The 13,853-nt window shown below is 32.1% G+C and overlaps 1 protein-coding gene across 2 annotated transcripts in view; it reads right to left on the reverse strand.

Annotated features, from left to right (window-relative positions):
* Window positions 1-4,828: 4,828 nt before the first annotated feature.
* Window positions 4,829-13,853, reverse strand: part of LOC145269738 (uncharacterized) — a 42,662-nt gene continuing 33,637 nt past the window's right edge. For both annotated transcript variants that reach the window (XM_080125462.1, XM_080125461.1), the window contains exon 2: window positions 4,829-9,483. In XM_080125462.1, the coding sequence (XP_079981588.1) occupies window positions 7,431-8,573 (1,143 nt within the window). In that variant the 5' untranslated portion in view covers window positions 8,574-9,483 and the 3' untranslated portion in view covers window positions 4,829-7,430. The remainder of the gene's footprint in view (window positions 9,484-13,853) is intronic.

A 13,853-nucleotide genomic window follows, 5' to 3' on the forward strand; every position in this document is an offset into this window, starting at 1 on the left:
AATATTAATATCATTAATATCATAACATACTAAATATTAATATCACTAATATCATTAATATCATAACATACTAAATATTAATATCATTATTATTATAACATACTAAATATTAATATCATTAATATCATAACATAATAAATATTAATATCATTAATATTATAACATAATATGATTTTACAAAAAATAAAACACATTAAAACATTCCATCATTTATTGCACAGCCTTATCCGATGATAAAAATGCAATCGTAGAATCTGATATATTAGTTGCAGCAACCGTAACTGCTTCTCAAAGGTCATGCTTGCTGTATACCCCCCCCCCATTGCGATAAGTTTCTATGGTGAGAATGCTCCACAGGTTCTCAATGGGATTTAAGTCACAACTATTTGTGGGCCAGTCCATATACGTTTTTCAAAAAAAAAAAAAAAAAAAAAAAAATTGGTGCATTGTCTTGGCTGAAAATCATAGATCTCTTGACAATAGAAATGTTGATCAATAAACTCACAGTAACTTTGGGAATTCATTTTAACGCCATCTTCAACTTTAAATGGACCAACTAGCTCATTTCAAATAATCCCAACCCAAATCATGTTGGATCCGCCACCTTGTTGACATTTAACAAAATATTTCGAGTCACGTTGGTTACAGACCCATACTCGAACCCATCCATCTGGATCCTCAGTGAACAAAACTTTATTAAAATTTGTTGTTTTTATGTTTCTTTGTTAAAAAATGGCTTTTTGATTTGATTTCTTACATTGCCAAACTTCCTTAATTCTTTATATCTTGTTTCTCGTGAGAATTTAGGACGTCCAGCCGCCTCAAATATGAAAGCACTTGATGCATTTGGGTTCCTGATTACTTCTGTATGAATACGAAACAGATTGTGCTTAGTAAATTTCTTGAATTAAATCTGTTCTTTTTTTCTTTCTTGGTTTAATTCCCATTTGACAAATTTCCGTGATCGTTCGATGTTCCCAATTTAAATCTTTCGAAATTTGTGAAAACGACTTTCCTTTGCCAATTTCTTAAATCATATAGTTTTTTTTCATCCATTGTTAGTTCTTATTGGTTAGCCCAGTTTGCTAAATTCTACTACTTGCAAATAATCTCTCGACACTGAAAAATACGATAAACATCAAAAACTTGTAAAAATCTCATTCAAAATAAAGAATCGAGATTTTAGTATTTGAAATTTATTCTTGCAAACATATCATTATAAAACAATCATCAATATTTAAAGAAATATGCGAAACTATCTGTATCGCAATATATATATATATATATATATATATATATATATATATATATATATATATTGTATTTAGGCAGCATGTTTTCATTTAGATTGCCATTGTTTAACAGCACGGAGTGTTTCCGATATATAATAATAATAATAAAAATATTATGCACAGTATATATATATATATATATATATATATATATATATATATATATATATATATCCAACATTTTTTCACTTTTTTATTAGGCAATTTATAACTGCAATAAATTGCGGTTTCACTTAATGCCTTAACTAGCAAATTCTAGCATTGCTACAAATATAATTTTCTGATTTCTTTATGTCCTCTGATGAGAAGAATAACAGGAATAGCATTCTTTGAAATTCCGCAGAATAAGGACTTTGTACATTGTTTTTGGGAGTATTCAGCCGAACAATACATTTTGATTGTAAAGTTCAACTAAAGTTTTAATTTTCTTTCTTTTATAATAAGCTCTACTCTCTATTGCGTATTGAGCTTTTTTAATTCGGTTGGGATTAAATTTTCTATATATAAATGCTGTCATTTATATTAGTTTGAAGTTTACTATTGTGTATATAAGATAAACACTACATCCCTTTTTTTGCATTAATTAAATATATATATATATATATATATATATATATAATTATTATAGTAAATAATTATGTCAGCTCTTTAAAGAAACTTGTTTCATATCATTGAGCACTTTCAGTTGAAATAAGTTGATCAACTTAGCTTGTATGCGCAGATCATCATATAATGATTAGATCATCCTCTGACTGATATTAAAAGCATTTAACAAGAATAAATGTTTAAATCTCAACTGTATTTCTTGCAGTTGATGGTAGCCAAATGGATTGAGTCCTTGCTAATGAAGCCAAACATGACTTCTGTTGCTGGGTTTGAATCTCTCGACTGCTGTTAATCATAACACCCTGCACTGATGATTCCCGAAAGGATGAAACACTAATGTCTGTAGGGATTTAATATTTATTATAGTAAATAATTGTCAGCCCCTATAAAAAAAAACTTCCTTTTTATTGTTGAGTACTTTCAGTTGAAATAAGTCGATCAACTTAGCTTGTATGCGCAGACAGTCATATAATGCTTAGATCACTCGGACTGATGTTAAAGGCATTTAAAAAGAATAAATGTTTAAATCGTAACCATATTTCTTGAAGTTGATAGTAGCCGAACGAATTGGGTCCTTGCTAATGTAGCCAAACATGACTTCTGTTGCCAGGTTCAAATCTCACTAATGATTTCCAAAAGGATGAAACACTAGTATCTGTAGGTATTTAATAATTATTATAGTAAATAAATAAATATAAATATAAATATTATATATATATATATATATATATATATATATATATATATATATATATATAGCGTATCACAAAAGTGAGTATACCCCTCACATTTATTTCTGCAGATATTTAAGTATATCTCTCCATGGGACAACACTGACAAAATAACAGACACAATGAAAATAGTCCGTGTACAGCTTATATAACAGAGTTAATTTACTTTCCCCTCAAAATATAACCATTAAGAGCTAAATCCTTGCTTACGAAAGTGAGTACAACGCAAAGAAACTACACCCCTAAATATCCAAATTGAGTACTGCCCTTCAAAATGTCATGTGACTCATTCCTGTTACTAGACCCATGTAAGCATTGGGAGAAGGTGTATTCAATTTTGTAGTGCAGCTCTCACACTCTCTCACACTAGTAACTGAAAGTTCCAACATGGCACCACATGTCAAAGAACTCTGAGGTTCTTAAAAGACATATTGGGCAACATAAAGATGACCAAAGCTATAATAAGATGCCAACATCCTGAAACTGGGCTGCAGTACAATGGCTAAAATCATCCTGTGTTTTTAAAGAGTAGGGTCCACTCAAATAAGCATCCAGTAAGCTGAGTGCCCGTGTTAAGCATCACATTCAAATGCTTTCTTGGTGTATGTAGGAGTGCTGCCAATATTGCTGCAGAGATTGAAGAGGTGGGGGTCAGCCTGTTAGTGTTCAGATCATACGCTGCACTCTACATCAAATTAGTGTGCATGGTGGAAGCTTCTGAAGCTGATACACAAGGAAGGCCACAAACAATTTTCTGAAGTCAACAAAGCACATGGATTACCGGAACCATGTTGTATAGTCTGATGGGGTAACGATTAACTTGTTTGGTTCTGACGGCTTTAAGCATGTATGGCGACGACCTGTGAGAAATGCAAAAATGTCATGTTTACAATCAAACATGGTGGTGGGAGTGTCATGGTCTGTGGTTGCATGAGTGTTGTAGGTGTCGAAACATGTTGTAGGTGTCGGAACATGTTGTAGGTGTCGGAACATGTTGGAGAGTTGAAGGAAACATGAATTCCAACATGTACTATGAAATTCTGCAGCAGAGCATGATCCCTTCTCTCCAGAAACTGAATCGCCGAGCAGTGTTCAAACATGACAATGATTCCAAACACCCCTCCAAGATGAAGCTGAGAGTAAATATGATGGATTGGCAAAGCATGTCTCCAGACTTGAACCCAATAGAATATCTTTGGAAAATCCTCAAATGAAGTGGAGGTACGCATAGTCTCAAATATCTGCCAGCTTCATAACACCATGAAGGAGTGAAAGAGCATTCAGTGGCTTCCTGTGAAGCTCTGGCAACCTCATATTTAAGCATGTTTTATGACCGGGCTATGCCGGACATTTCTGCTAGCTTAGATAAATACTTTTGCAGTTTTAACAAAAGAGATACAATAATATCAAGGCGTCTCCATTTAAGCTGAAAATCCACAGAATGTTAACATCAATAGATTACATATGAATGGAATTTCCACAGGTCCCCTTATTGCTTTATTTTACTTCAGTCGAAGTTGTTAGAAATAAACAGTTCCTTCCTGAGGCTAACACTTAATCTCTATATGAGATACATAGATATTTAAAAATTTCAGTAAAGTTCTCGTTTATCTAATCTGAGTTACCCAAAAAGTTAAAACATAATCTTCTCAATTGACCATTTTTTATCGAAGTTTGATTGTGGCACTAAAAATTTTTTTCGTTTTAACTCAACAGGTTTTGCACTACTTTTGTTTTGAAATAAAAAAAACACTTAAAAATAAGTTAAAATAAAAGAAACGTATTCAGATATGTAGAAACATAACGTAGGTCGCCTTTTCTTGTATTTATTTGTTATATATTAATCTTTTTATTTCTTTTTTATGTTTTGTTAGTTATTCTATTAAATGCCTCGCTATATTGTTGATTTTTAAATAAAACAAAAACTGCATTTTAAGTGTTGAAAGGTCAACATTGAAAAAACAAAAAAAGTTTATTTATTAATAATTTAATTGAATAGAATTGTTTTACACTTGATATACATTGGTTCGTTCAAGTGTACAGACGATTTAATTATTGAAAAAAAAAAGTTAAAACCATTATTTATTAAGAAATCAATAGAATTAAAATTTGAAAGAAAATGATTAATTATAATAAATGAAAAAAATTACACATTCAAACCAAAAAATAGAAACTTACATTTTATTTAATGTTTACGAATGTCTGACTGTAAGTTTAAGAATTAATTTAATCAGTCGCAAACTTATCTGGAAATAACGGTGGGTTTATAGATATGACGAGCTGGATGGGAAGGCCAAAACTATCTGCTATTTGTTCAACACTGTTATCAATCAATCAAATGAAACGTTACTTGAATTTCGCCAATTTTTTATGTTCCTGAAATGTAATATTTACAATTTCTGCAAAATTGCAAAACAAATTTCTTTTTTTTTTTTTTTTTTTTTTTTTACACAGTGATCACCACTTATCAAGGCCCGGAAGCCACTCAGGGATAACGGTTATTGCAAGTACATTACGTTAGTGAGGAGATTTGATGAATGTTTACTTAAGAGGGCGGTTCATTAGGAATTTGTTAACATTAGACTTGAAGACATCCAAGTTATAGTCCAGAGGGAAGCAGGCAGACGGAACAGAGTTCCACAGGCGTGCAGTTCTAAGAAAGAAGCTTTGTTCATGAAATCCGCGTTTTGATTTAGGCACAGATATAGAGTGGGGGAAATTTTTCACAGTGGATTCAGCTAGACGGGTGTTTTTCGTGAAAGATTGGCGAGGGGGGACCAGGGATTGGAGTTCAGACGAGCACCTGCCATGAAAATAACGATAAAACAAGGACAGGCTCGCAACGTCTCTTCTGTGGGAGAGGGGTTGCAGGGTAGAGAAAAGGGCATCCCCCAATAAACCACGAAGTCTATTTTGTACTCTGTCAAGGCATGATAGGCTGTTTTTAGCAGCTCCTTCCCAGATATGGCAACAGTATTCCATCCTTGGCCGTACCTGGCTTTTATATGGATAGAGAATTGCATCAGTAGTGAGATATCTTCTGGAGCGGTAGAAAAACATTACATATAAAATTATGCTGGTATATTTGTAAGGCTATTTATTTGCTCCCCCACCGAGCAAACTAGGCACAAGGCCGATTTTTAATGTGAGGAGTGAAGGAGGAAATGGAGACCAACTCCCCAGGGAGTAGGGGAGCTGGATAGTGATAATTGGTATGAAGGGTTTCCACTACATTGACCAAGGTCTTATATGTGGGGTTGCCCCCACATAGCCCAGGCCCCGAAGGACCAGAGCCGGGGAAGTATGCTGGTATATTTCTAAGGTAGTTTCTGAAATTCTTTTTCAGAAGTCTGGTTGCTCCTATAATAACATGTAAAATTTAAGCTAAAAATGTTACCTTATTAAAAACATGAAATATTCTTTGTATTTTTTGGTGAAAATAATGAATAAACGAACTTCATTTTATGATAATATAGTTAGTTTGAGTAAATTAATATTTCTTTGAGTGTTAACGATATTATGAACACGAACTTTAAGGGATTTTTATCGTAATGTTTTTGAAAATTTAAATTATTTTTAAGAATTGTTACAATCTATGATGCTTTTCATGAAAATAAAAAATAAATTGATGCGTTTTTTAGTATTTAAAACTATAACATTTGTTTACACAAAATAAAAAAGAGTTCATTATATTCTGTGATAATAAATACTGGATATTACATTAAAATTGGTTGATTTCATGAATTTTAGTAAATCTTTAAGCATAGTTTTCTCATGTGACTATTTAAATTAGAGTTGACTGAAGATGCTGCACCAGAGATATTTTAACTGAAAGATGTTAGTAAGATTCTAACTGTACCTTTAAATAACTGTACCTTTAAGTACAATTGTTTGAATCTGTCTTGTACTTGGTTCACCGGGTATTTTTGCCAAGTATTTTAAAAAATTCTTTTTCATATGTTACTCTTTTAACTACAGGAATGATGGAGATCTTCCTAAGATTCCAGCTTCTCTTTCTGTTGTACATAAGACTTTGGTATTTCGTTATCTTTTCCATTTCAGCTATGTTTAACTCAGAATCATTGGAGACACTAACTTATACTAAGGTTGCTTCTTTCTCCTTGTCCCAAATCACTATGTCAGGTTTTATGGCTCAGTTTTCTAGGTATGTATCTGTAGGAATTGCATAGTCATCGTTGGTGAATGACTTATTTCAAACTGTGTAGTACGGTATATGCTCTCAAAATTTGCTGCTGCATTTGAAATTCAATTTGGTATTTCTTATCTTTTCTTCAGTTGAAGTTCTCAGAAATCAAGAGGCCCACAACCTGGAGTGAACACTTGAAGTCTATATGAGATACATAGATATTCGAATGTTCCATTTAAGTTCTTTATTTCTCAAACACAGAGTTAGTAAAGAAGTTGAGAACATAATTTTTTTAATCCAATTAACCATTTTCATACATTGTAGTATATCTTTCATTTTGGTCTCTTGGTCTTACTGCGTTCCAGAACAAGAATTTGTCTAGTCTGTTGGAGTATCTAGTTTCGTGCTATTACTTGAGGTAACATCACTTGGAGAAGGTACACCATTCCTCAGAAAAGCTAATGTGGGTTAGCCATAGTGAGGAGATCTTATTTGGGCAGCAAATACTATGTGATTTTAAATGTTTGGTCAGGGTTTACTTCTATGGAAAAAGTATCCTCATGCCAGGTTGTTCTGACAAATCCCTGTACAGGGAGACCTTAGACACTCGACGACAGTGTCTAGTCGGCATTCAAGTTCTCACCCAGTAGGCATTCAAGTTCTCTCCTTTTTTCCCTTATCTTTTCCAGTATGTGTTCTCATATGACTTTTTAAATTAGAGTTGGCTGGAAATGCTATGCCACAGATTTTACATGGATAAGGTTTATCACCTGTATGTGTTCTCATGTGTATTTTGAGATCAGAATTCGTAGTAAACGATCGACCGCACACTTCACAAGAATGCGGTTTCTCTCCAGTGTGTATTTGCATGTGTCGTTTTAGATTAAAGTTCGTTGAAAAAGATGTTCCGCATAGCACACAAGAATAAGCTACATCACCAGAGTGTTTTCGCATGTGAGTCTGCAGGTAAGAATTGGTTGAAAATTTGTTGCCGCAAACTGCACAAGTGTAAGACCGTTCGCCGGTGTGTGTGTGCATGTGATTTTTTAGAATGGAATTCGTTGAAAATGAAATCCCACAGATTTCACAAGAAAATGGTTTTTGCCCTGTGTGCGTTCGGAAGTGTGTTTGTAAGTTGGAGTCGGTCGAAAAAGCTTTGCCACACACTTCACATGAATATGGTTTTTCTCCAGTGTGTCGACGAATATGGCGTTTTAGATGGGAGTTTGTAGCAAACGCCATTCTGCACACGTCACAAGCATATGGCTTCTCTCCACTGTGTGTTCGATAATGTCGTTTTAAACAAGAATTTGTATAAAACGCCATGCTACATATATCACATGAATAAGGTTTCTTTCCAGTATGCGTTTGTATGTGCCATTTTAGACAAGAGTTTGTAGAAAACGCCACACCACATGTTTCACAAGAATAAGGTACCTCTTCGGTGTGTGTTTTCATGTGGCTTTTTAAGCAATGATTCGTAGAAAATGCAACGCCACATACATCACAGGAAAAAGGTTTTTCTCCAGTGTGTGTTTGGTAATGTCTTTTTAAACAAGAATTTGTAGAAAATGCTGCGTTGCACACCTGGCAAGAATATGGTTTCTCACCAGTGTGCGTTCGTATGTGTCTTTTTAAAGAAGAATTTGTGGAAAATGCTGTGCCACACACTTCACAAGAAAAAGGTTTCTCTCCAGTGTGTACACGCATGTGGATGTCGAAATGAGATTTGTCTTTAAATGCTGTGTGACACACTTCACAAAAAAAGGGATCATCACCATCGTGTGATGCCATCATTCAAATGTTGTTCCCATTGGAAAATAAAATGTTTCCACTAAAATGTTTGCATCTTGAAAATTGTACAAGCTGAAAATTAGAAGTCAGTGACTCAACAAGAAAATAGGTTTCAAGTGTCTTTTTGAATAAAAATGCCTGACACGTTACCCAAGTCCTTTCTAATGTAATTATGGTCATGTTTATAATTTAAAATTGGTTTCTAACTTATCTGTGATTTTTATTACTGATTAAAGAGTCAAGCCATTTTTTCATTTTACTTCAGTTCTGAAACAATTAACGGCCTTTCCCCTGCAACTAACATTTGATCTCTATGTGTGTGTGCATGTGATTTTTAGATGCATGGATTACTGCCAAAAGTTTAAGATTTTTTTTCACTAATAATTCAAATATTGCTCGCTAGAAGGATAAAATATATTACCACTAGAATGTTTGCATCTTTACATTTGTAGGAGCCGAAAATTCTAAGTCAGTTACTTAACAAGAGAATAGATTTCAATGTCTTTTTTTGTCTGCACTGCGTTGTTACTGGCAGATGTTCTCATGTAGAATTTTCTCATGAAAAATTTGTTTAAATGTTGATCACCAGAAGAATAAAACACGTTTTATATATCTGCATATATTTGTACAGCTGCACACACTGAAAATGTTTAAGACAAACAAAAAGTTTCCAATGTTTTTTTGAATGAAAATGCATCGTGCTGTACAACTTCTTTCGAATGTGTTGTTCACAGCAGATTTTCACTTGTGTAATTAGATCCATGACTTTCACTTGTGTAATTAGATCCACGACTTTCACTTGTGTAATTAGATCCACGACTTTAATGCACAAAAGTGAAATATGGATTAATTCAGGGTGTTTTACTGGGATTTCTTGTTAAACCAGAAGAGTTTTTTTAACTCTAATTTTTAACTGCAAAACAAAAAAATTACAGAAATCTCATATAAAAATAACTTAAATATGCATTTACTGAATAATTTGATCACCAAAACTTTTTGTATTATTTAGATTCATTGGACTATTCTCATCTTGAGTGTGATTTTCACGTTTCTGCAAGAACTCGTAGTGCAGTTGTTAGTGTACTTGAAAAAATAATTGTATAAAGTGATACTCTGCTGAAGGTTGGAGGTTAAATGCAAAGTGTGTGTGACCGCAAAAATACAATTGCAAATTACTTAGGACCTCTATGCAGTCATGACTGACGGAACAAGAACATAATACCCCTGTGAAGTTAATATAGGGTTCCACTAAAAATTACATCCAAATTCCTGAGTTTGACAGAAAGATTCTCAAGTTTGACAAGATGCACCTGAAAGTTGGAGGTTACATCGACCGAAACGTTGTGAAAATAATTCTCAAGATGAGAACAGTAGTCCAATGAATCCAAATAATACGAATAACGAATCCTCATCTAAAAAATTCAGAAACGTAACATCTAAACTTGTATTGAAATAAAAGTGGACGATCTTTCCAAATTCTGGATATTATACAAAAATGCATACAAATGAAAAAGTTGAAAACAATGAAACATGTGTTGTACATCTTTACATTGTTTGCGTCAACCCACTTGAAACACATTTTGGTTTGGACACTTCTGTAATCAGAAAAAAAACTATCACATGAAAAATCAAATCTAAAAGAATTGAAGTGATTAGACAAATTAAAATTAACTAATCACATTTCTGGAGAGAGAATAGAAAAATCGACTAATCACATTTAGAGAGAGACATGCGCGAGCCTTTTCTAGTCTCACACAAAAACACGCCTTCACATCTCAAGCTATATTACTTGTCATATACATACGCGCACACAAACATGCGTGCCCACGTCCACACACATACATATATTCACGTGTATATACACACACGCTAACGTACACACATATACTCACATGTACGCACATGAATGCACACATGAACAACGTCACTTCCCCTTTCAAAGGAAATTCACACATGCACAAAAGACCACCGGAAACACCTATAAAAGAAAGAGCAATAAGCAGCTTCTTCCTTTTTCAGACCAACTTCCTAGCTGCCTCACGTTCCTTGCTACTATGTGGGGGGCACAGTATGTACACTTTATATGCCTTCTCTCTCCATGAACTGGATTGACATTCTCACTCTTTCTCTCTCTATATATACAACTTGTCTCTGAGAATACCTTCGCGTAGCTGATTGCTAACATGGCGTACAGCTTAACCCACTATCTTTGTCTTTGTCTACACGCTGGACTATCATTCCCATCTCCACTACATTACTTACTTCTTTTCCCATGCGCGAACAAATGATAGTGACCCGAACGTGAGATGAACACACATTTTCCTTTTCCTTCTATACTACCAATCCCGCAATAAACGATGGTTACACCCGTGCAGGCATGAACACGTGTTATATCTAAAACATTCATTCTTTCAACAGTAAATAAATGACACGTTTATCTTATCCATCAATTGAGTTTTTGTTTCCTTCAATTCCATTCGTTTCATTATTTTCTTTTGTAATGGGATTAGGATTTATATATCCTAGTACTCTACAGACATTAGAAATATTAACTAACCACATTTATGGAGAGAGATTAGAAAAAATAAACAAATCACATTGATGGAGAGAGATTAGAAAAGTTCACTAATCACATTTACAGAGAAACATTAGAAAATTTACTAATCACATTTATGGAGAAAGATTAGAAAAATTAACTCATCACATTTACAGAGAGACATAAGAAACACTAATTAATCACATTTATAGAGAGACAGAAAAATTGACTAATCCCATTTATGGGGAGAGATTAGAAAAATTGACTAATCCCATTTATAAAGAGAGATTCGAAACATTTACTAATCACATTTATAGAGAGAGAGAGAGGGGGAAAATTGACTAATCACATTTATGAAGAGAGATACGAAAAATTAAGTAATTACATTTCTGGAGATAGATTAGAAAAATTCACTAATCACATTAATGAAGAGAGATTAGAAAAATCGACTAATCACATTTATGGGGGAGATTAGAAAAATTAACTAATCACATTGGAGAGATATTAGAAAACTTAACTAATCAGATTTATAGAGATGAGAAAAAGTGACTAATATTTATGGAGAGAGATTAGAATAATTGACTAATGACATTTGTAGAGAGACATTTGATATATTAACAAATCACATTTGTAGAGAGGTATTAGAACAATTAACTAATCACATTAATAAAGAGACATTAGAAAAATTGACTAATCACATTTATGGAGAGAGATTAGAAAAATTAACTCATCACATTTATGGAGAGGGATTAGAAAAATAAACTCATCACATTTATGGAGAGAGATTAGAAAAGTTAACTAATCACATTTATAAAGAAAGATTAGAAACTTAACTCATCATATTTATTAGAAACATCAGAAAATTACATAATCAAATTTATAACGAGAGATTAGAAACATTAACTCATCACATTTATGGAGAGAGATTAAAATAATTATCTAATCACATTTATTAGAGAGAGATTAGACGAATTGACTAATCATATTTATAGAGAGAGATTAGAAAAATTGACTAATTACATGCATGGAGAGAGATTAGAAACATTAACTCATCACATTTATGGACTGACATTAGGAAAATTAACTAATCACATTTATAGAGAGACATTGGAAAAATTAACTGATCACATTTATAGAGAGGTATTAGAAAAATAAACAAATCACATTTATGGAGATAGATTAGAATAATTGACTAGTCACATTTATCGCGAGACATTAGAAATATTAACTAATATCATTTATAGAGAGAGATGAGAAAAATTGACAAATACCATCTCGAGAGACGGATTAGAAAAATTACTAAACTACATTTATGGAGAAAGATTAGAAAAATTAACTAATCACATTTATGGGGAGAGATTATGAAATTAACTAATCACATTTATGAAAATGGATTATGAAAATAAACAAATAACATTTATTAAGAGAGATTCTAAAAATTGACTAATCACATGTATGACGACAGATCAGAAATATTAAGTAATCACGTTTATTGAGATATATTATAGAAAATAACTAATCAGATTTATGGAGAGAGATTAGAAACATTAACTAATCACATTTTTGAAGAGAAGTAAGAAAATTTAACTAATCACATTAATGTAGGGAGAATAGAAAAATTGACTAATCACATTTTAGAGAGAGATAAGAAAAATTAACTCATCACATTTATAGAGAGACATAAGAAAAATTGACTAATAACATTTATAGAGAGAGATTAGAAAAATTGAATAATCACTTTTATAGAGAGAGATTAGATAAATAAAACTAATCACATTTATAAAGAAAGATTAGAAAAATTAACTAATCACATTTATGGGGAGAGATTAGAAAAAATGACTAATCACATTTATGGGGGGAGATTAGAAAAATTAACTCATCACATTTATTAGAGAGAGATAAGAAAAATAAACTAATCACATTGGAGAGATATTAGAAAACTTAACTAATCAGATTTATAGAGATGAGAAAAAGTGACTAATATTTATGGGGAGAGATTAGAATAATTGACTAATGACATTTGTAGAGAGACATTTGATATATTAACAAATCACATTTGTAGAGAGACATTAGAACAATTAACTAATCACATTAATAAAGAGACATTAGAAAAATTGACTAATCACATTTATGGAGAGAGATTAGAAAAGTTAACTCATCACATTTATGGAGAGAGATTAGAAAAATTAACTTATCACATTTATGGAGAGATATTAGAAAAATTAACTCATCACATTTATAAAGAAAGATTAGAAACTTAACTCATCATATTTATTATAAACATCAGAAAATTACATAATCACATTTATGGAGAGAGATTAGAATAATTATCTAATCACATTTATTAGAGAGAGATTAGACGAATTGACTAATCATATTTATAGAGAGAGATTAGAAAAATTGACTAATTACATGTATGGAGAGAGATTAGAAACATTAACTCATCACATTTATGGACTGACATTAGGAATATTAATTTATCACATTTATAGAGAGACATTGGAAAAATTAACTGATCACATTTATAGAGAGATATTAGAAAAATAAACAAATCACATTTATGGAGAGAGAGATTAGAATAATTTACTAGTCACATTTATAGAATGAGATAAAAAAAATTAACTAATCACATTTATTAGAGACATTAAAAAATTAACTAATCACATTTATTAGAGACATTAGAAAAATTGACTAATCACATTTATGGGGAGAGATTAGAAATATTAACTAATATCATTTATAGAGAG

This window comes from Euprymna scolopes, chromosome 45 (assembly GCF_053919585.1).
Source record: "Euprymna scolopes isolate OS-2025 chromosome 45, ASM5391958v1, whole genome shotgun sequence".
NCBI lineage: Eukaryota > Metazoa > Mollusca > Cephalopoda > Sepiida > Sepiolidae > Euprymna > Euprymna scolopes.